The 21,562-nt window shown below is 37.8% G+C and overlaps 3 protein-coding genes across 9 annotated transcripts in view; 1 reads left to right on the forward strand and 2 right to left on the reverse strand.

The window, feature by feature from the left end:
• The first annotated feature begins 1,270 nt into the window (after positions 1 to 1,270).
• Positions 1,271 to 8,633, forward strand: LOC111791422 (auxin response factor 2A-like). Of its 6 annotated transcripts, none has more exons than XM_023672772.1 (16): positions 1,271 to 1,747; positions 1,834 to 1,889; positions 3,328 to 3,691; positions 3,805 to 3,917; positions 4,229 to 4,324; positions 4,526 to 4,582; positions 4,682 to 4,837; positions 4,942 to 5,026; positions 5,307 to 5,397; positions 5,534 to 5,698; positions 5,796 to 5,915; positions 6,045 to 6,120; positions 6,197 to 7,336; positions 7,447 to 7,637; positions 7,731 to 7,930; positions 8,057 to 8,633. In XM_023672772.1, the coding sequence occupies exons 3-15, from the start codon at positions 3,583 to 3,585 to the stop codon at positions 7,900 to 7,902; spliced, it is 2,571 nt and encodes an 856-aa protein (XP_023528540.1). In that variant the 5' UTR covers positions 1,271 to 1,747; positions 1,834 to 1,889; positions 3,328 to 3,582; the 3' UTR covers positions 7,903 to 7,930; positions 8,057 to 8,633. The 6 variants fall into 6 exon arrangements, with proteins under 6 accessions (XP_023528540.1, XP_023528557.1, XP_023528523.1 ...); XM_023672789.1 differs by having other exon boundaries at positions 7,731 to 7,924; XM_023672755.1 differs by having other exon boundaries at positions 1,834 to 1,903; positions 7,731 to 8,633.
• A 1,754-nt stretch (positions 8,634 to 10,387) lies between these two features.
• Positions 10,388 to 16,279, reverse strand: LOC111795070 (ABC transporter B family member 19-like). Its single transcript, XM_023677311.1, has 9 exons — positions 16,009 to 16,279; positions 15,862 to 15,916; positions 15,603 to 15,778; positions 15,165 to 15,365; positions 14,801 to 15,060; positions 14,401 to 14,717; positions 13,277 to 14,320; positions 12,958 to 13,199; positions 10,388 to 11,844 (listed from the first exon to the last, which is right to left on the reverse strand). The coding sequence occupies exons 1-9, from the start codon at positions 16,255 to 16,257 to the stop codon at positions 10,636 to 10,638; spliced, it is 3,753 nt and encodes a 1,250-aa protein (XP_023533079.1). The 5' UTR covers positions 16,258 to 16,279; the 3' UTR covers positions 10,388 to 10,635.
• Positions 16,280 to 20,575: 4,296 nt separating this feature from the next.
• Positions 20,576 to 21,562, reverse strand: part of LOC111795077 (NAP1-related protein 2-like) — a 6,665-nt gene continuing 5,678 nt past the window's right edge. The window contains exons 9-10 of one of the 2 annotated variants that reach the window (XM_023677320.1): positions 21,396 to 21,443; positions 20,576 to 20,927 (exon numbers count right to left, since the gene is read on the reverse strand). In XM_023677320.1, coding sequence (XP_023533088.1) covers positions 20,886 to 20,927; positions 21,396 to 21,443 — 90 coding nt within the window. In that variant the 3' untranslated portion in view covers positions 20,576 to 20,885. The remainder of the gene's footprint in view (positions 20,928 to 21,395; positions 21,444 to 21,562) is intronic. The other variant, XM_023677325.1, reaches the window with a different exon arrangement.

Genomic DNA, 21,562 nt, shown 5'->3' on the forward strand with positions numbered 1-21,562 from the left:
GAATAGGTTTAGAGACATTATCATATTGTATTTTTTTGAAAACTTTATAATAAAATAAACACAACACGTGAATTTGCTGACTCAAAAATGAAAGAAAGAATCAAAGTTGAGTAAGATTTGAGGATTAAGCGTAGTAATAAAAATGATGATAATAAGATTTTTCGAAAACATCCCTTGCTCTACCCTTAGTGTCGAAGAACTCAACTTACATCCTCTTACATCCAACCTGCCATCTCTGCATACTAAGTGTTGAATGATGAAAGTCCCACGTCGACTAATTTTGGAAATGATCATGGATTTATAATAAAGTAACACTATCTTATTGGTGAGACTTTTTGGGGAAGCTCAAAACAAAGTCATGAGAACTTATGCTCAAAGTAGACAATATCATGTTATTGTGGAGAGTCGTGTTCAACAAATTATTTATTTACCGGAGCATGATGAGAAACAGAGCATGAGACCCAAATACACAAAATACATAGCATACTGCAAATAAGTAAATAAAACAAAGCAAAACAAGAATCATAAAACATAGCAATTGGGATGAATTTAAGAAGCCTTAGAGACTTGGGATGTCACTTTGTGAAAATTGGATTGGTTTTATAGGGATGGGTTGGGACAATTTTTTTTTTTTTTTCTTCTCTAGGGTCCATTTATAATATGATATTTAAAACTCATTAAGAAATTCATTAAACCTAATAACAAGCGGATGGAATAAAGTTAGAAAAATGGTTGAAGTAGTTAAAGTTGAAGGTACGAACAAAAATTATAAAAATATCTCAATTTTGAACTACACGCGTCAAACTGTGAACAAAAAGAACGCGGTGGTAGTTTATTGGATGGTTCCTAAATGGAATCTTTTTAGTATAAAGTTGGTAAAGTAGTTTGAATTGTGAATTTGAAGTCCGCGGATTTAAACACACCCGAATGGAGATGGGGATGGGGATGGGTGTAGGGGACCCAATTCAATTCCAAGGTCCCCCTCCCTATAAACTTTATATATATATATATATATAATGAAAAATATTCATGAGAAATTAATCTAATTATATAAACTATTTATTAGCTTTTATCACATTTTAGGAAAAAAAAAAATTAAATAACACAGGTGGGTCCCATCGCAAATTTAATAATTTTAAATTTTAGAAGCAAAAATTACTTTGCGTATTAAAAGTTGGAAGAAAAATAAAAGTTTGATAATTTAGAAGGTCTTATAATATTATTATTATTTTTTTTTCCATTTTTATTTAATTTGGAGAAATGTAAAAATAGAAAAACAAAGGCAAAAGAGTAAACTTCAGTCTCATCTTCTCCGCTCTCCCTCCCACTCACGCAAACCACCCGCCTCACACCCCTCTCCTTCCCGCTTTATTTCTGCTTCCCGGCGCCCGTCAGGCTCCAGCCCCTCATGTGGTTAGATCTCCGGCTTCTTCATCTCGACGCGCCGTCCTCATTCCTACAGGCGCGACTTCTCACTCTGTCGTGTGATCGACGACGAGTTGCAGCATTTCTCACAGCAACACCAGATTTCTACCTCCGGTGAACTCCTTCAGCAACGAATTTGAACCCAGATTCTCGTCTGTAGCTTCACGATCCACAATCCCGGCGAAGACGCCCACTGGATTTGTGGCCCACAATCCGTGTGATTAGCGATCTCTTTCACCGTAGGCTGTAATGTTTGAATTTCTGGTTTCGACCTCCTTTGAACTCTGAACACCGCGTATTCGAGGTCGTTTGCTGCTGATCAGTAAGTTCCAGCGCATTTTAGTCCCTTTCGATTCATTCAAGTGCTGAATTTTCTGTTTCTAACTATTCGGACTCTTCTTCTTGTAGCTTCAAGCCTGTTCAAACACTTCTGATTGCTTTCCAGCAAAGACTCAAGCTTTTCGGTGCGTCTTAGTGGGTGACGGCTTGCTCTAATCACTTTTCGGATTCTATGTAGTGATTAAAGTCTGTTTATAACCATTTCAAAATTCTTCTTGTAGTTTCAAGTCAGTTATGGACTGATTCGAACACTTTTCAGCAAGGGATCGAGTCCGTTTTGGAAATTTTAAGAGAATAACGTTCTGTTCAAACATTTTCCAACCAAATTAAAGTACCTTAGATGGATCTCTAACCCTTGAATACTCTTTGTTTTAGGTTTCACTCTGTTTTGGAGTGTTTGATTCAGTAATAAGTGTGATTTTTGGGTAAGCTTGTCCCTCATGAGCACGTTGTGGTTCGATTAAGGGTTTCGAACTAAATATAGTATCTAAATCTTATCCTTCTTTTTTAGGAATCTCTTGGAATAATTTAAGGCCTGTTATACACAAGTAGTTTTTATTTGAAGCTTTTGTTTGATTGTGTGCTAGCATGTTGTGTCTTATTTCTGTTATATATATGATATATTTGATCTATTTAATTGTTACTCTTGAACTCTTAGGTGTCTGATGTGTTGAGCATGTTGTGGCTTGATCTTTGTGATGTAATGCATGCTGAGATGGTGAATTTTTTGTAATGATAAGCATGCTAAAATGATGTGGTTGGTTGCAGAAACATGATTTTTGTGTTGGAAGTGGTGTTGTGGTTTTGGGCATAAAGCATGGTCTAGAAGCATGATGCGTTGGACTCATGCATTCAGAGGTGAATGCTGGGGTCTCGGGTATAAATGGTTGAGGACTGGCATTGTGGTAAAGATAAACGAGGTTGATATCAGGGTCTCAGTATAAATGGTTGAAGGTCGATGTTGTTTTAAAGAAGGTAAAGTGAATATTAGAGTCTCGAGTGTAAATGGCCGAGGGCTGGTTTATCAATATTTAGATTGGAGGCCCCATGTATGAATGGTTGGGAATTGACATGCCAATGTTGGATAGAGAGGAGTATGAAGGGATTGGGTATAAATGCTCGAGAGTCAGTGTGATGAGTCTTTGAGGCCTTCGGTATAAATGCTCAAGGGTCAAATATTTAGCACTGAAGAGAAGTGATGAGACCCTGGGTATAAAGGGTCAGGGATTGGTGCAACTCTAAGGGACAGTCCTGGAGGGTTCTGAAGGCCAAATATGAGAGCTGAATGATCTCGTTTGTTGTGAGGACTAAGTTGTGTTAGAGGTTGAGAGGTGTATGCATGTCATGAGCATATTGCGTGATGTGATTATGATTTATGAATGGAGTTAGTTACATATGTTACTTGTCTCCTACGCATGTTTCATATGAGTAGTATGTATATGATAAACATGTTGATGAGATATGGTGTGAAGCATGTTTTGTGGTGTTTTGTGGCTCCTCAGATGGGAGCTATTAGTGAGTACTTTTATACTGACTCCTTCCTCCAACCAACAAATTTGGCAGGTGCTTAAAATCTGCACGCGCTTGATGGTGAAGTGGAGGCATGACAAGAAAAGAGAACATTAGCTAGTCATCTACTTTCCCTATCCCCAACTCAGGGCTTCCTTCCATCCGATTGCTCCCTTCCCCTCTCTGGGGAATTTCTCCTCTTTCCTCCTTCTACTAAGACTTTTCCATCTCTCTTCTTCTTTCCTGCTTTTGCATGGTTCTAAACAATTCTCTACCTACCTCCGAGATCTATCCTTGGATTCACTAGAAATGACCTCCGCCGAGGCTTCAATCAAGCCCAATTCTGCATCCGCTTTCAAGAACCATGCTGATTCTACCAAAGCCCCCTCTGATCCACCCAACGCGCTCTCTGCCAAGGGTATTCATTTTTCCTCCCAATCCTCGCACCCTCTTTCTTCCTCCCACTTTTTTTTTCCTTTCTTTCGTTCTTTACTCACCCTCCCAATTGTTCTGTTTTTTTTGTTAATACAGATGCTGATATCGCCCTCTACACCGAGCTTTGGAATGCTTGTGCTGGTCCTCTTGTTTCTGTCCCTCGTGAAAACGAGCGTGTCTTCTACTTCCCTCAGGGCCACATTGAACAGGTTTTTCATACCCTTCATCCCTCCTCTTCTAATTTTATCATGACATAACAGGGTTTTTTTTTTTTTTTCCTTTTTATTATCCAAAGCTGTCTCTCATTTGCTTCTGTTTCATTCTTTTCTTTTCTCCCCTTTTCCAACTGGAAAGTTATTTTTATGTAAAGTCTCAGCTCTCTTTTCACCTTATACGGCTATGGTTCATGGGATTTTTTCCTCACCTTCTCTCTGTTCGTTAACCTTCCGTCTGCCTTGTTTCTAATCTGCGTTCTATTGAACTTTCTCCATGATTGATATTTGTTTGGTTTTTGGATCAGGTGGAAGCATCAACTAATCAAGTGCCGGACCAACAGATGCCTGTTTATGACCTTCCATCCAAAATCCTCTGCCGCATTATTAATGTGTGCTTAAAGGTACCATTGGTCTATTTCTTGGACATATCCACCAAACTGGGGCTTTCCCATTTCTATGTTTTCTTCTCTTTTGACAAATATCTGTGAAGGTTGCTTTCTTCTCTTTTGACAAATATCTGTGAAGGTTGCAGGCTGGAAGATTCGTACCAGGTAGTTTTACTTTGTTATTGATGTGACAAATCATCTGTCTGTGAATTGCAGGCAGAGGCGGACACTGATGAGGTATTTGCACAAATAACTTTGCTTCCAGAGGCTAATGTAAATTCCCTTCGTGTCTTGCAGTTGAAAATGTTATACTGTGTTGAAAGCTTCTCAATGTTTTATGATCTTGATATCCTGGTGTGTTTTTAATTACAGCAAGATGAGGATTCTGTGGACAAGGAACCACCTCCTCCTCCTCCACGAAGATTTCATGTGCATTCTTTTTGCAAGACTCTGACTGCATCTGACACCAGTACTCATGGGGGGTTTTCAGTCTTGAGGCGCCATGCTGATGAATGTCTTCCTCCTCTGGTTAGTACATTAATGGTTTTTATATAGATAGATTGTATAAATTTATGAGACGGTATTTCTTCCTTTGCTGCCAAAACTGAATGTCATAGAATTGATTTTTCTAGGACATGTCACAACAGCCTCCTACTCAGGAGTTAGTTGCAAAGGATTTGCTTGGAAATGAATGGCGTTTTCGTCATATATTTCGAGGTAATGAATTATGAACTTGAATTACTCTTCATGGATCCCAGATGGCTTGTGTGTTACAATACAGTTTATTTTATCAACAAAACAAACTTAGATAATCTCTTGCTCCAATATATAATACGCCAGAATAGCTCATGTGCTACCAACCTGAGAACCGTATCTCACATCTAAATCTTTCATGCCATGTGGGTTGATTAGAAATATATATTGACAATCACCTTGTTCAGTTGATTTGTTAGATTCAGTCTTCTTTTCTTTAACATTTAAGCTTTTGGAATATCAGGACAACCACGAAGGCATTTGCTTCAGAGTGGTTGGAGTGTTTTCGTGAGCTCAAAAAGACTGGTTGCAGGAGATGCTTTTATATTCTTGAGGTTTGATGTTTCCATTCATCTCTGTCGTGACTCATATGACATTAAAATATCATGATTACATTATTTTTCTGAATGAGTCAATTATTTCATTAGACATCTTTTGGTCTAATTGGAATCAACATATATTTTCTGATAGGGGAGAGAATAGAGAACTTCGCGTTGGTGTTAGGCGTGCCATGAGACAACATGGCAATGTCCCCTCATCGGTCATATCTAGCCATAGTATGCATCTTGGTGTGCTTGCAACTGCTTGGCATGCCATTTCCACAGGCACAATGTTCACTGTGTACTATAAGCCTAGGTAATGCTTATGATATGTCGTGTCATTTCTGTATCATGTACGTTTTGTTATTACATCTTTGAAGGCAAGACGCTAATGGCTCCAAATTTATGTTCAGGACAAGCCCTTCTGAATTTGTTGTTCCATATGACCAGTATATGGAGTCTATTAAGAAGAGCTACACCATAGGGACGAGGTTCAAAATGAGATTTGAAGGTGAAGAAGCTCCTGAACAGAGGTATGTGCCCATGAAATTGGAATTGACTGGAATTTACCTTATAAATATCTGATAGTGTTTCCCTTCCTTTCTTTCTTGATGAAGTTTCTTTATGGGAACTGGTGGATAATTCTAATTTTCATGTTTTAGATTCACGGGTACTGTCATTGGATGTGAAGATGCTGATCCCAAAAGGTGGAAAGATTCCAAGTGGAGATGCCTGAAGGTAATATAAGTTCTCAACACATGTAACCTTGTATTTTTGGAATGTTAAATCATCCATTTTTGTTTTCCTCCTCCAGGTGAGGTGGGATGAGACATCTACTATTTCTCGTCCGGAGAAAGTCTCTCCTTGGAAAATTGAGCCTGCTCTTGCTCCTCCAGCACTGAACCCCCTTCCGATGACTAGACCTAAAAGGCATCGATCAAACATGGTGCCTACATCCCCTGATTCCTCGGTTCTTACACGAGAGGGCCCATCAAGAATGATTATAGACCATTCACCAGCCAGTGCATTTACAAGGGTCTTGCAAGGTCAAGAATTCTCGACTTTGAGAGGGAATTTAATTGATGGCAACGAGTCTGATACTGCTGAAAAATCTGTTATGTGGTCTCCATCACTAGATGATGAGAAGATTGATGTGGTTTCTACGTCTAAGAAACATGGAGCAGATAGTTGGATGCCTGCAGGAAGTGGTGAGCCAACCTACGCAGATCTTCTGTCAGGTTTTGGAGCTAATATTGATTCATCCTGTGGTGTCCGAGCTACCTTGGGAGATCCAGCAATAGTAACTGCTAATTCAATCAGAAAGCATGCAGTGTATCAAGATGGAAAGTTTAACTTCCTTGGTGGTGGTAGCTCATGGTCTGTCTTGCCTTCTGGTCTTTCACTTAACCTGGTCGACTCTAGTCAGAAGGCTCATATTCAGGCTGGTGACTTGCCTTATCAAATGAGAGGAAATGCCACCTTTAATGGCGTTGGTGATCATTCTATGGCTCAATGTTATAGAATTGATCATTCTATGGCCCATTGTTCTAGAATTGAACAGCCTAATGGAAACTGGTCGATGCCTCCACCTTCATCTCATTTTGATTATCCAGTTCATTCAACTGAACTGACTTCGAAACCTATGCTATTTCAGAACCAAGATATTTTGAATCTCAAAGATGGAAATTGTAAGCTTTTTGGCATCTCACTCGTAAAAAATCCTGCTATTTCAGACCCTGCAGAATTGCATAGAAATGTGATGAACGAGGCAGATGTTATACATGCTAATAGACATCCGATCCATTTGCATGAGTCTGAACTATCTAGGGGTTCAAATTTGGCTGATAAATCCCTTGCCATCAACGTGGCTGATAAGTTGCAGCACGCATGCACACCAAACTTGAAGGATTCTCAGAGCAAATCACAGGGTTCTTCAACAAGGAGCTGTACAAAGGTTGCTCGCTTTACCCTTCCCCCACCACAAAATATACACATTTTTTCACATGCCTATTAGTTTCGAGGATAGACCTGGTTGGCATAATAATAGGGGTTTGTTGGTTTCAGGTCCACAAGCAGGGGATTGCACTTGGAAGGTCAGTTGATCTTAGCAAGTTCAACAATTATGATGAATTGATTGCTGAATTGGACCAATTGTTTGAATTTGGTGGCGAGCTTCTGCCTCCCAAAAAGAGTTGGCTTGTTGTATATACGGATGATGAAGGCGATATGATGCTTGTTGGAGATGATCCCTGGCAGTAAGGACTAATCATGCATGATCATATATTTTGTCACTTAGTTGTCTCTGTGGAATAAAAATTTTGAATAACCTGTGGATTGGCTTTAATCAGGGAGTTTTGTGGTATGGTTCGGAAGATTTTTATCTACAGAAGAGAAGAGGTCCAGAAGATGAATCCAAGATCCTTAACACTGAAAGGTGATGAGAATCCATCTGTTGAAGGGGAAGAAGCAAAAGAGATTAAAAGTCCGGCAGTACCTTCAATGTCAGCACCAGAGAGTTAGGTCTTTTGCTTTGGTCAGTCAGGTATAGGTGAGACCCGAAACATTGATGTGAATGTGACGAATGTGTTATATATTATATTTGTCCTCATTACTTCGCCTATGCTGCACCGTCTGACATGGTTAGAATTGAAAAACCAATATTGTGTTGAGGCAGGGTTTTGGTGCGGTGCAAAAGGATTCGAACAGAGTAATGGAACGAGGCTGGAAGGTTGCGCCCTTATGTTATAGGTAGATGGTAGAAATGATGTAATTGAATTTTGGATATGTGAAGTTAGTAGTGGGTACAGTCCACTCTTATACGTAAAATATGTATAGTCCTTGTGTCGTAGGATGATGGGGCCGGCTTGAGTTTCCAAATTCCACCTTATATATATAGGCTCTTGGAACTCAAGGAATGAGTGAATCTAAGTTCAATTGGATGCGTTTACTAGTAGTGGGCGTGTGTCAGCCGGGGGGACCTGCAAGAAAACGTCGATGTTTCAGAGTATTTGCTGCCTTTTATGCGATGCCAGTGGCAAGACAGAATAAGAGTACTCGCTCACACCAGTGGAAAATAATGTATAGAGGGCTGCTGAGCTAATGAGAGACGAAAATAGCATTGTAATATAACATTGAAGATGCTACTGGATTCTGCTTCAGTAACCCAAACCAAGTCGCTACTTGAAAGCGAAGGGTCGGTCGCATGTAAATATCTCAAATAAATCAAATCGAAGTATGTTGAATGCATGTAATGTTAGCTTTGACTTGGTACATTCGTTTCATGCCATCTTGAGCAACAAGCTTGTAAGTAGGGCGAGCAACCAGCTTATGGAACTTTCTTCTTACTCATCCTGACCTCAACATGCACTGTTGTGCATGGTGTGGTGCAAGCCTTCACTTCAACAACATCCATCTTTTGGCCATGTCGTTCCCTTGAGATTTGATATTTGAAGCGTTCTGCACTTATTTATAGTGCTCGGTTGTTTCGACTCATCTATCAGCGTTGAACATGGGGTCTTTTTCTAGTAATCAACACGCTCCTCGACTTGGCCTTCGCACGCTGGCATGCACACCTTGCCTCTTCGAATACCTTGGGCCATTGGAGCATCTTGCCTTTCTTTTGGAGTTACACCCATGGACCTGCATGAAATCTGAGCCAAAACACACCACTTAGTTGTATTTTATATATGTTAGAGCCAAAGTCAACTTATCAATCTTTTAAAATAAGTATCTAATGTTGAAGAAGGAATATAATTTAAGTTCTCTAATAATAAGAAAGGAAATGTAACTCCCATCAAAATCATGAACAACAACAATAAGTCCGACTCTTATAAGATAAACATGAATATGATTCTAATTCTCAAAAGAAAAAGTGAACAAAAGAACACCAACCAATAACAGTGCGACAAAGATTATAATATTAATTGGAGTTTGATTTCAATGACATCATGAATCAGAAAGAAGAAAGCATGCACAGATATTGAAGTGATATTGAAGTGTTTTGTGCCATTACTTTCTTTGGATAATGAAAGACACATGTATGTGGGACATTTGTGCTAAACTGATAACTTTGATTGTGAGCTTTTTACAAATTAAAAAAAGAAAAAAAGAAGCAGCAGAAAGTTGAAGAGAATGCCTTAGAGAGTGTGTTGGCTAGGGCCACTGCCCTGCCTTAGACAGTGTGTTGGCAAGGGCCACTGCCCTTCATAGTTTGAACACCAACACTCTCTTAGCTTTAAGTCTAATATAATACCCCCATCACTTGCTTTTTGCAATAATTGACCCCATTTCCAACCCTCTTAAAGTGACTTTATTCTATAAGTTAAGAACCTGAATTAGAATTACAGCGGGGAGTGATTTGAGTTTTGAATGATCCACATCAAATAACCCCACGTCGGTTGGAGAGGGGAACAAAACTTCCTTATATAGATGTGAAAACCTCTCCCTGCTAGATGCGTTTTAAAACCATGAACCTGACGGCGATACGTAACGGGCCAAAGCAGACAATATCTGTTAGCAGTGCTCTTGGACGGTTATAAATGGTATTAGAGCCATACACCGAGCAGTATGACGCTAGGCGCCCAAGGAGAGTGGATTGTGAGATCCCACGTCGGTTGGAGAGTGGAACGAAACATTCTTAATAAGGGTGTAGAAACCTCTCCTTAAAAGACGCATTTTAAAACCGTAAAGCTAACGGCGATACGTAACAGGTCAAAGTAGGCAATAACTACTCGCAGTGGGCAAGTTTGAGTTTATTTCTTCATCGAGTGTACCGAATCCTATGGATTTTTAGGAGATATTGTGTTTCTATGTTGTTGTTCTCATTTGTTTTGTTGTGTTTTATCTCAACTATTTCATCAGCAATGATAGAACAGGCAAAACACTACTGTGGGAGAAAAGCATTACAGTAAGTTAAAGTCTTGTCAAGTTATAAAAAGGCAAATTGGATCCTTCTTTATTGTTTGGGATAAATTTAAAGATGGGTTGGTAGACCAAACAGACAATATTAGATAAAGGGGGCTCATGCAATGCACCATAGTTCTCAATTATAATAAGATACTTGCCTGTTTCCCATTGGAAAAGTAGCAGTTAACATGATATAGATTTCACATTCCAGAATCATATCTACAACTAGGAAAGAAACACATGGAAAAAGATAAAAACATCACCCAAATGGGACCCCAAATTTGGTTTAACAACCAACAATCCATGTTGCTCCATTTGAAAAAACTTTGACCCCCCCCCCTTCCCCTTTCATATGTGTTGGTGTTGCAGCTGCAAGAGCCTCGAGTAAGCCCCCTCGGCTCGACTTATCAGCTCGCTATGACTACCTTGCTCCACGATGCGCCCATCTTGCACCACACCAATGCTGTCGACGCCCCGGATTGTCGATAGGCGATGTGCCACTACAACTGTGGTTCGGCCCCTCATTAGCCTTTCTAGAGCCTCTTGTAGCACGCACTCTGACTCGGCGTCGAGGGCGCTTGTGGCCTCGTCGAGGAGGAGGATTGTGGGGTCCTTGAGAACAGCCCTAGCAATCGCAATGCGTTGTTTTTGACCACCAGAAAGCTGAACGCCCCTTTCCCCAACTGGTGTCTTGTAGCCATCAGGTAGTCCACTCACAAAGCCATGCACATTGGCTGCTCTTGCTGCCTCTATTACTTCAGCTTCTGTTGCTCCATCTTTTCCATATGCAATGTTGTCAAAAATACTTGCTGCAAACAGGGCTGGCTCTTGCTGTACCAACCCAATTTTCAGCCTCAACGATTGTAAATTCAGTCGACGAATGTCCTTCCCGTCGATCATAACTTTTCCGACGATCGGATCATAGAATCTCTCAATCAACGCAATCACAGAACTCTTCCCTGATCCACTAGCTCCAACCAACGCCTGGCTCTGACCAGCCCTGATCCTAAGGTTGAGATCCTTAAACACCATGACATCAGGTCGAGAAGGGTAAGCGAAATCAACATGTCGAAGTTCGATTTCCCCACGAAGTCTCTCGACAGGTTCTGCCTCAGGATCATCAGGCTCGATTCTCGTCGAGCGATCAAGAATGGAGAAAATAGAACCGATCGATTCACCACCCCGAACGATCTCAGGAGCAAGACTAACAGTCTCCGCCACAGAATTGGCAGTAACAACCAAGACAACAAAGACTTTAATCACTTTAGAGAATGTTGATCCGCCATTGCTGACCAAATGAACACTGTACCATAGAACAAGAGCTTCAGATGCATAGAGAGCAAATTGCGAAATGCCGAAAAGAACGCCAGCCGTTTGGCTCCGACGAAGGCTCTGCCGCTCAAGAACATTAAGCTCATGGCCAAACAGAGAAAGGATCTTGTCTTGAGCATTGAAGGCAGCCACTGTTCTGATATTGCTAACACCTTCCCCTGCAATCATACTTGTCTTTGCGTGGGCCTTTGCAGTATCCCCAGCAAACCCTTTCAAAGAAAGTTGCTGCATAACAATAATGTACAACTTCTCTCATTACTTAAGCCTAATTTCAATCAAAAACTCTGTTATAAAAGTTCAACTTAGAACAAGCTGCATAAAAGCATCATAACATGGGGGGATTTTTCCTTTTCCAAAACAAGGAAAAAGGAACAATGACAAAGACATTAATAGATTACAGAAAGCAATGTCCTTTAGCAATCAATCCTAACTTTCACTGTATGAGAAGCATGCGCAAATTTAGACTACTGTTCAACACAAGACAAATGGTCAGAGGTCAGTACTATAGTTTGAAAACGAACCCCATCCCCTTAGATTTAATCACTTTTTTTTTTGTTATGGAAGTTCAAAAACTTTATATTATATGAATTATATGAATGAAGATCACGGGGAGTGAGGATTTGAAGCAGATATTCACATGGGTATCTGTCAAATGCCAGAGAGCAACGAGAGAGCTCGGATTTCAAGGGAGAGAAAGACGGTCAAGACTTGGAGCTTTGAATCAGAAAAAAAGAACAGAACTGATAAAAAATACTGCAAAGATTCAGAATAGTCGGTGTTTGAATGGAAAAAACTATTAAAAACAGAGAAACCGAGGGAAAAATAGGCATTGGGCTCCAAGAAAAAGCTGCTACAAATACAAAACAAAACCCACAAATTATTTTACTTCATAAAACAGAAGGGTGAGGTTTTTTTCACTAAAGTTTAAATTTTGATGGAATTTTTATATATAAAAAGCTATGAACTTTCAGAGTTGTTTCTTTAATGTTCATCACTGCAATTGTTTCAGAAGTTAGTGCAGAGCAGGAGTGTAGGGAGTGGGAAGAGCCACGTGCAGAGCACAGAGATGGCAAGAGTTTAATATTTCAGGTTCTTTGTCGCGTTGTTGATGAAGAGAGGTTTATATTCCAAGAGCTGTAAAAAGTAAATTTCAGAGAATCTGACCCATTTCTTAAGAGCTAAATTCACCAACTGCAGCCCCTCCCTTTTTAGGCTTTAGGGTCAACTCATGCAGGAAAAGCCCTACCTTTCCGATCAAAACTTCCTTAAAAACCTAATCTTTTTATGTGGGGTTAGGCTTATATGTATGGTTTGAAGTAAAAATTAGCTGTTTTTTACCTGAGCCATGTTGGCAAGAACCAGTAGAGGGAAGGCTGCAAGGATGAGAAGAGAAACCCTCCATTCGATAATGAATGCAACAATGAAAGAAGTGAAGAGTGAAGTCATGTTTTGAAGAATCACTGATATTCTTTCAGCAATGGCGGATTTCACATCAGCTGCATCAGTCGCCAATCTTGCTGCTACTAAACTTGAGTTGTGTTCTTCCTCATCGAACCATCCCACTTCATTCCTCAAGATCGCTATAACAAAAAACAGAGGATTTCGTAGCTTTGAAAATGTTTGATAAGTTTAAAAGATTTTATGGATTGATTCTTACCTGCGAGCATCATTCTTCTGACTCTGGTGGTTAGATTTTCACCCATGATTGTAAAGAAATAATGCTGAATTAGATAAGCCACCACTGCGTAAACTCCGATTCCGATGTAGATGAATACGAATTCCTTGATTTTCCTTTCCATGGCGGAGGGATTTTTGTAATAGAAGACTTCGATCATGTTACTCATAACAATGGCGAATGTTGGACTGATGAAACCAGAGAGAACAGACCCAATTGCGCCCATTATTGAATACGGCCATTCGGGGCCGTTGAGTTTAAGAAGACGAAGGAAATAGCCATCAGGGGCTGGATTTTTCCGGTCACTTTCGGCGTTTGAGACCATTTCGATTCTGCCATCGGCGCCTGTGCTGTACGAATAGCTCAAATTTCTAAGGCTGCCGGAGCGGAGGCTTAATGATTTTGTCGATAACGAATGGCTTAGACGTGAAGATCGTGATCGACGGGTTGATGGGTTGGAGAATTCTCTGTTTCGAACCATTTCTTGGAAGCGAATTAATGAGGAATAAGCTCCGGGTTTTGCGATTAGTTCTTCGTGAGTTCCTGTTTCGACGACTTGCCCCTGTTGTAACACTGCAATTGAATCGACATTTCTTATGGTTGATAAACGATGTGCGACCACCACTGTTGTTCTTCCCACCATTAATCGGTCTAAAGCTTCTTGAACTAAGCTTTCAGAGCCTGCATCGAGGGCGCTAGTGGCTTCATCGAGGAGAAGGATTTTTGGGTTCTTCAACATTGCTCTGGCTATGGCTATCCTCTGTTTTTGCCCACCGGAGAGCTGTAATCCTCTTTCCCCAACCTGGGTGTTGTAGCCATTGGGCAGCAATGTGATGAAACTATGAGCATTGGCTGCAACCGTGGCAGCTTCCACCTCCGCCGTCGTTGCGTCTGGTTTGCCGTAGAGAATGTTTTCATATATGGTGGTTGCAAACAGAGCCGGTTCTTGGTTCACTAATCCAATCTGATCACGTAGCCATTTCAATTGCAGAGTTTTGATGTCCACATTGTCCAGCAGAACTTGCCCTGTTTTTCAAAAAAACAGAGTAAATCAGAACCATCCACCACCATTGTAGCACTATCATATCCAATGGTTGTAAATTTACCTTGATTGGGATCGTAGAATCTTTCAATGAGAGAGACAACGGTGCTTTTACCGGAACCGCTACCGCCGACGACAGCCACCGTCTTCCCGGCCGGGAAGAATATAGAGAAATCCCTGAAGATCATCACGTCCGGTCTTGAAGGGTAGCTGAAGCAGACATCTTTAAACTCAATGTTTCCATTAACTTCACCCAAGCACTTTCCCTCTAATGGGTCTTGAATGATCGAAGGCCTTTGATTGATTATCTCCATCAATTTGTACCCTGCTACCTTGCCTTTGCTGAATGCTCCCAAATTTGAAAACGACTGCCCCAAACTCCTATAGCATCACACAAAACAGCGCTAAAAAAAGAACCCATTTGTAATAGATCGTTAAATCATAAATTTTCTTGAGAAACTTACATGCCGCCAACAATGGCGGAGAATATAGCAGTGAAGGCTTTCCCACCGTCGGACTGGCCGTTTCGGACGAACACACCGGCGTACCAGAAGACAAGAGCCCAAGACATACAAGCAATGCCATAGGTACACCCAAGGCCTAACCCCTTGGCCATTCCTGCCTTGTATCCGATTTTCAGCGTATTCTGAATCAAATCTGAATACGAATTCAAGGCTTTGCTTTCCCCAACATATGAGTAAACAGTTCGAACTTGAGCAATCGCCTGTTGGGAACATGTTTATGAAACAAATCATGTCATGTTCTTTGGAAATTTTCCAATGAAAACAAAAAACATCCACGTGATTCTGCTTGAACGAAGAACTTTACCTGTTCGGCAATTATGCCAGCATTGGCATATGATTCTCGACTCTTTGAAGTGAGTCCAGTGAGAGTATAAGCATATAAACCACCAGCAAAAGCTATGCCTGGAATTACTGCTATACTCAACAGTGCTAATCTCCATGCTGACACAAAACCCACTACCAATCCAGCCAAGAACGTCGAGAGGTAGTGAATGAAGTTCCCCACCTACACAAAAATCAAACCCAGTTCCTTAAAAAGAAAGATTTGATTCCTGATTTAATGGCGGTGTTGCGGCGGCGCATGTTATCGTCCATTTTGCTAACGTGCGCACGTTGCTCTAATTAATGAAATAGCAACTACCCAGATGGGTATTTTGCAGAATGAATTAACCCATTTAGCCCCCACACTAGACACCATTAGATTCTTCTCCATTTTAGAAAGAAAAAGAGAAAAAGGAATTACCTTTTCGCTGATTGCATCTTGAACAAGAAGGGTGTCTGTTGAGATGCTGAAAACAACATCCCCTGTTCTTGCATCAGTGTCGAAGAATCCAACGTCTTGTTTCAGTACATCCTCTAAATACTTCTTTCGCAATGTGCTCACTTGTCTCTCCCCTGTGTACATCCAACATGCGATCTCTGTATCCAAACACCGACAAGCTCAATCAAATGCTCTGTTTTTTGGGTTCTCGAAAGGGAAAACAGAGGAGTTTTTTACTTACCGGCGTAGGATGAGAAACAGACAATGAGACCCAAGTACACAAAATACAGAGCATACTGCAAATTGAAAGAACAGAGTAAAATAATCGGATCTGAGATCTATAAAAGACAAGAATCATAAAACAGAGGATTTGGGATGAAATTAAAACCTTAGTGACTTCCGATGTCATTTTGTGAAAATTGAACTGGTTCTTGCCGAAGCCATTGACCATTTCGCCGAAAAGGAGAAAGAAAACGGGCATGGAAGAGCCGTGGACAACGGCGCCTAAACTGCCAAGGGTCATGAGAAACCAGTCGTATTTGTCTGCAAAAGCGAAGAGTTGGAGAAAAGGAAGGCTCTGTTCCTTCTTCTTTTCGGGCTCCGGCAACGCCTTGGGCTCTGCTACTGGCTCCGCCATTGGNAAAAAAAAAAAAAAAAAAAAAAAAAAAAAAAAAAAAAAAAAAAAAAAAAAAAAAACGATGGGAAAGAAGGATGAATCAGTTAAAAAGAGGAAGAAGGAGAAAGGAATTATTGGTTTATTGCAGAGAGATGTGAAGGGAAATGGCGTCGTTTTGGCTGCCTTTTTGAGATTGTTCCAGAGTTCTGTGTTCTATCATTCTCCACGGCAGAGCTCCGTTCTTTCGCCGGCGGAAAAAGGGAAGAAGAGAGAGAAAGTTAGAGAGAGAGAGAGAGTTTGACCAGTGGTCAAAGATGGAGAAGACGAGAGTTGAAGGAACAAGTGCGTGGGAGGAGTGAATTCTTATAGGGAGAGAGATGGGGACATTTTTTTAAACTATTTTTGTTTTCAAATTTAAATTTATTATTATTTTTTTTTAACCGAAATTATTTGAGACGACAAAATATATATATATATATATAGTTGTCGAGTTCGTTCATACGTCTACGCTTAGTATAACTAATGAGACGTATACTGAAAGAAGACGATATCACTAATAATGAACCATTTTTATAAATGTGTGAAAATCTCTCTTCTAACCAATACATTTTAATGCTTAAATAAAACGATATTTATATATATATACTAATATAATATTTTGTATTTTTTTTAATTATTTGGATGAATTTTTATGAGTTCTTATTTTTTATTTTCGTCAACTTGCAAACAAACGGCCTCTTATAATTTCCTCCAATATATTTCAATATTCGAATTATTTTTTATTTTCTGTAACGTTTTTCCTTTATTTATTTATTGATTTTATTTTATTCTTCAGCTAAATACTCGAATTTTAAAATATCCTTAATCTTAAAAAAAAATTAAAAAAATATATTTTACTTTTTTCAATAAAAATGGAAACAGTGCCACGTGGCATTCTGAGTGGTTAACAATCGAGATTAGAAGTACACGACAGTGACGTTAGCTCACTTACACTATCCTGAAATTGCATTCAAGCCCTCTTTCTTTATCATTATTGCACAACCATTCCAAACTTTTTTTATACATATTTTATATTTTATATTTATTTTTCATTCTCATCTCCAAATAATTGAAGTATGGGGTTTTATCACCCGACAAACATAAACAATTCGAGTTGAATTTTCTTAAAACAAAAATATTCAATTTAGTTTACTAGTTAAAAAAATTGATCCTCCAAATAGCTTACTGTTAGCTTTATAATTTTAGAACGTATATATTAAACAGAGGTTTCCGCACNAAAAAAAAAAAAAAAAAAAAAAAAAAAAACCAAAAACGTTAGGTAGACAGCGTAAATGGTCTTTTGTCGCATGCATTGCAAATGTCATAATGTCTGGAAATCATACGCCTCAATATTCAATTTCATTTCTCTTTTCCTTTTTTCCAATTTTATTTTTCACCTTTTTAACCATAAAAAATAAAATTACAAAGTGATGAAAGGTGACATCATATATATATATATATATATATATATAATAAAAAAAGTATTTTTCTATTTCTATTTCAAATGAGAAATAAAAAAAGGCCTACCCTTTGTAGAGCCCAAGAAAATTGGGCTGCTAAGCCCATTAATTATTTTATTAATTAATAGCAATTTATGGGGCAAAAAAAAGAAAAAAGAATAAAAAGGAAGCCTTTAGGAGCATGCCAAATTTCATGATATAGACATAATTAAAATTAAAAAGACAGCCTTCACATCAAATTTGGTGACAACACATTGATTGATTACTATTATAATATAAGTATCAACATGTTTACCAAATTTGATTAATCAATTAATGATAATAACAAAAAAAGGGTAATTAATTTGAATGATCAATAAATAAATAAAAAGATTAACAAAAAGGTGGATTAGACAACTTTGTATTCACTTTTGGGAACATAAAGATCTGTTTTTTGTTAAGTAATTTTAACATAACTTCATGTTTTTTCTTTTTGCTTCATGTGTATGCCCCTTCCCCTTGCATCTTGGATTATTACGTTTATTTTGAAAGATTCAAAATTATCATCGTTTTATAAAATATTTATCTTATTAATTAACGGATTTCAAGAGATATTTAATATTTTGTGGTTGAGCCTTATACAATTTTATTATATAAGATATTTGTACTCATGTGTTTTCACATGGATAATTTGAATCAGTTCATTTTTAATAATTATAAAGTGGTTATATTAATAGAGTTACAAGAAGAAAACATTCAAATTTATCCGTATACTAAAAACATCCAAAGTTGAAAGAATTGTTTTTTTATGTGTTGTTTTTGGATCGTTTTTATAAGGTAGATTTGACCTATTACAGAAGGACGATCACAATTACATCATAGATCTTCTTCATCCTTGAACTTCATGTACAACTTTTTTTTCTTATAAATAGTGCCGACTCTGGTTGCCAAAATAAAAAAATGCACATAACCTTCACGTGACAGTAACACCAATAATGTACCTAACCTCACATGACCATATCGGTTAATAGAGCTTTTAAAAAATATATATTAAATTTTCAATTTTCAATTTTAATGTTTGATTTCAATCATATCTTGAAATCATAATTAATACATGCATAAAGTATGCATAAAGTAGCTTAGAGTATGTTCACATTAATGATATCTATATTACATCATAATGTAGTCTTCTCAATTTAATTAATAAGTATATTGTTTATTATAGGTGGTATATTTATTATTATATAGGTATCATTTAAAGTTTGGTATTTTTTTCTCAAATTAGAAAAAAGGATGCTTTCCTTTCTTGGTCATGAATTTATTGGAAATGATCCTCCATGTAATACAAATATCACATTTAAAAATATATTATAAAATTTATATTACTTAAATTTTTGAACTTCCTTGCTCGTTTTGTTCTAGTTTTAATCTTAATCTTCTCAACTAATGTATGATCATAAGTATACTTTATACTATATACTACAAACTAGGATATATCATTTATCAAAGATCATATAATATATTGTAGATTACATATTATATACTTTTAAAAAAAATGGTTAACAAACCTGAGTTGAACTTTAGTCCCAAAGTTTCCTGGAAATCATGATAAAGCAAGGTTTGCGCACATTAATTATGATTATTTAAAATTTAAGCTAATTAAATAAAAAACCATATCCTAATCGTAATTATGCTCCCTAGTTCACCGTAATATATATTTTTTTTTATTTTAATATTCTTAGCTTTGCGGCGAGATTATCATCATTAATCTTGCCACAAACTGGCTGCCTTTACTCGCATGTTCAAACCTGTCTCAATTAAAAAATTTCAATGTAATTTAATTTAATTCATCATTTTACATTTGACCCTCTTTATATTTCTTTTTGGTATTCAACAATCATTAGCCGATTTAGACAAAATCTCGCATTTCCCTAAGTTTTAAAAACAAATCTAAAAGGAAAAAAGGAATCAATGTTTTCAAATATTTATATGTAGCAATTGAACTGCAAATATCAATTTTAGAGTTGAATTTTCTGAAACACTCATTCACATAAATGTCGACTCATCAAATAATGAATAAAAGACGTGTCTGCCTATTAAAAACTACGACTAAAATCGACCAAAATTTTTTTTTTAAAAAAAAAAAAGAAGGAAAAAGAAAAGAAAGGAAAGACATGGGCTGTCCTGTCTTGATACTAAGAACTTTAACAACAAACAATATGGGCCCAAAGATGTGGGGAAAATGAGGCCCATATGTCATTTGTAAAGCACAATAACATAGTTTTGGACTACTGTTTCATCAAACAATGCATGTGAATCATATCTTAGTGGACTGTGGGACCAATTCTAAATTATGGTCGACTCATTTATTGTACTTTCTTTTTTCTATAAAAAGAAACATAATAATTAATTTGTTGATTAAGATATGGCCGTAAGAAAATCTACGAGGTCGTTTGGATGATTCTTGTGTCGCAACCATTTGGAAAGCAAGGTTGGTAGAGACTATACTTTCAAAAATGAATGATTATCTAACCACAAAAACATATATTTAGCCCCATATGTTCATCTACTGCTATGGCATAATCAAATCAAAAGCAGAATTCTGTAGGTTCTAAGATGCTTTTGATTTGATTATGCCGTAGCAGTAGATGAATTATCGGCTTGATTTGTTTCTAAGAGTAGTGTCCAAAATATCGCTTGAAACTTTATAGTGCTTGTGGATAAAGCCGATGAAACTTTCAAGGATGACTGAGAATTATAGGCTTTATCCACAAGCACTATAAAGTTTCAAGCGATATTTTGGACACTACTCTTAGAAACACATCCAGTTATAACCACTCATAAATTTAGCAATCTCATGATTCAGAAAAATACTACCCATCTACATCGTTTACAGGCAACAATATTGTAAGAAATAGTCTACAAAAATGTTCAGAGAAGAACTGGAAAATAGAAGCATCTCTCATGAAAAGGATTGGGCTGTGTATTGAATGATAAGGAAGGGGAGGCCAAAAATAGACTAGAAGATAAATAACACATTTGAGGTATAAATATGACAACAGTACTTATCAGAGATTGGAACAATAGATATCCTACGTAATATGGAAATTGGTAAAAAGAAAAGATAGGAGTACCTATGGGGTGTTCTCTAATGTGTTTGTTCTCTAAGTTTCACTCTTCCCCATCATCATCGTCATCTTCATCTCCGTTTTCCTACACACACATCAACCGGAGTTTGAACCATTACTTCTGAACTTTTAGCCAGTCTATATGTACAGAACAGTTTAAGCCACGATTAAGTTGCAAAACACTTGATGATTAAGATCATGTACAACTATATTTCAATATTTCAGAAGCTTATAATTATGCAACAATGAAGCAGTAAAACACTAGATTTAGACCAAGTAAATAGCGACAAGGAAGTTGCAAAACGCCTAGGTTTGGACCACATACAATACTTCAGAAGCTTACAAATAAATGCCCCATTACATTTAGAAAACTAGATGAAGGCTTGGGAATGCTTGTCGAAAAGATGCATGCCTGAGTGATTCGAGAATGGAAAGAGCAGAAATCACCAAACAAAATAGTGACACGCCAAAGACATTCATATGGGTTCAAAATAACATCCATAAATTTGAGTGCAGTTGTAAGATGGTGAAACTGAAACTTAATCTTGTTTACCTCCTCCTCCTCTTCTCCATCAGAGTCCTCTTCATCTTCATCAATTTCCTGTAAACAAATTAGAAAGCCCCTCATTTTTCCTCCTTGGTAGAACCAAGATTTTCAATAAAACAACAAAAGAAGACGAGAATTCCCCAAAAAGTGAAAAAAAAAAAAAAAAAAAAAAA

This window comes from Cucurbita pepo, chromosome LG01 (assembly GCF_002806865.2).
Source record: "Cucurbita pepo subsp. pepo cultivar mu-cu-16 chromosome LG01, ASM280686v2, whole genome shotgun sequence".
Lineage (NCBI taxonomy): Eukaryota > Viridiplantae > Streptophyta > Magnoliopsida > Cucurbitales > Cucurbitaceae > Cucurbita > Cucurbita pepo.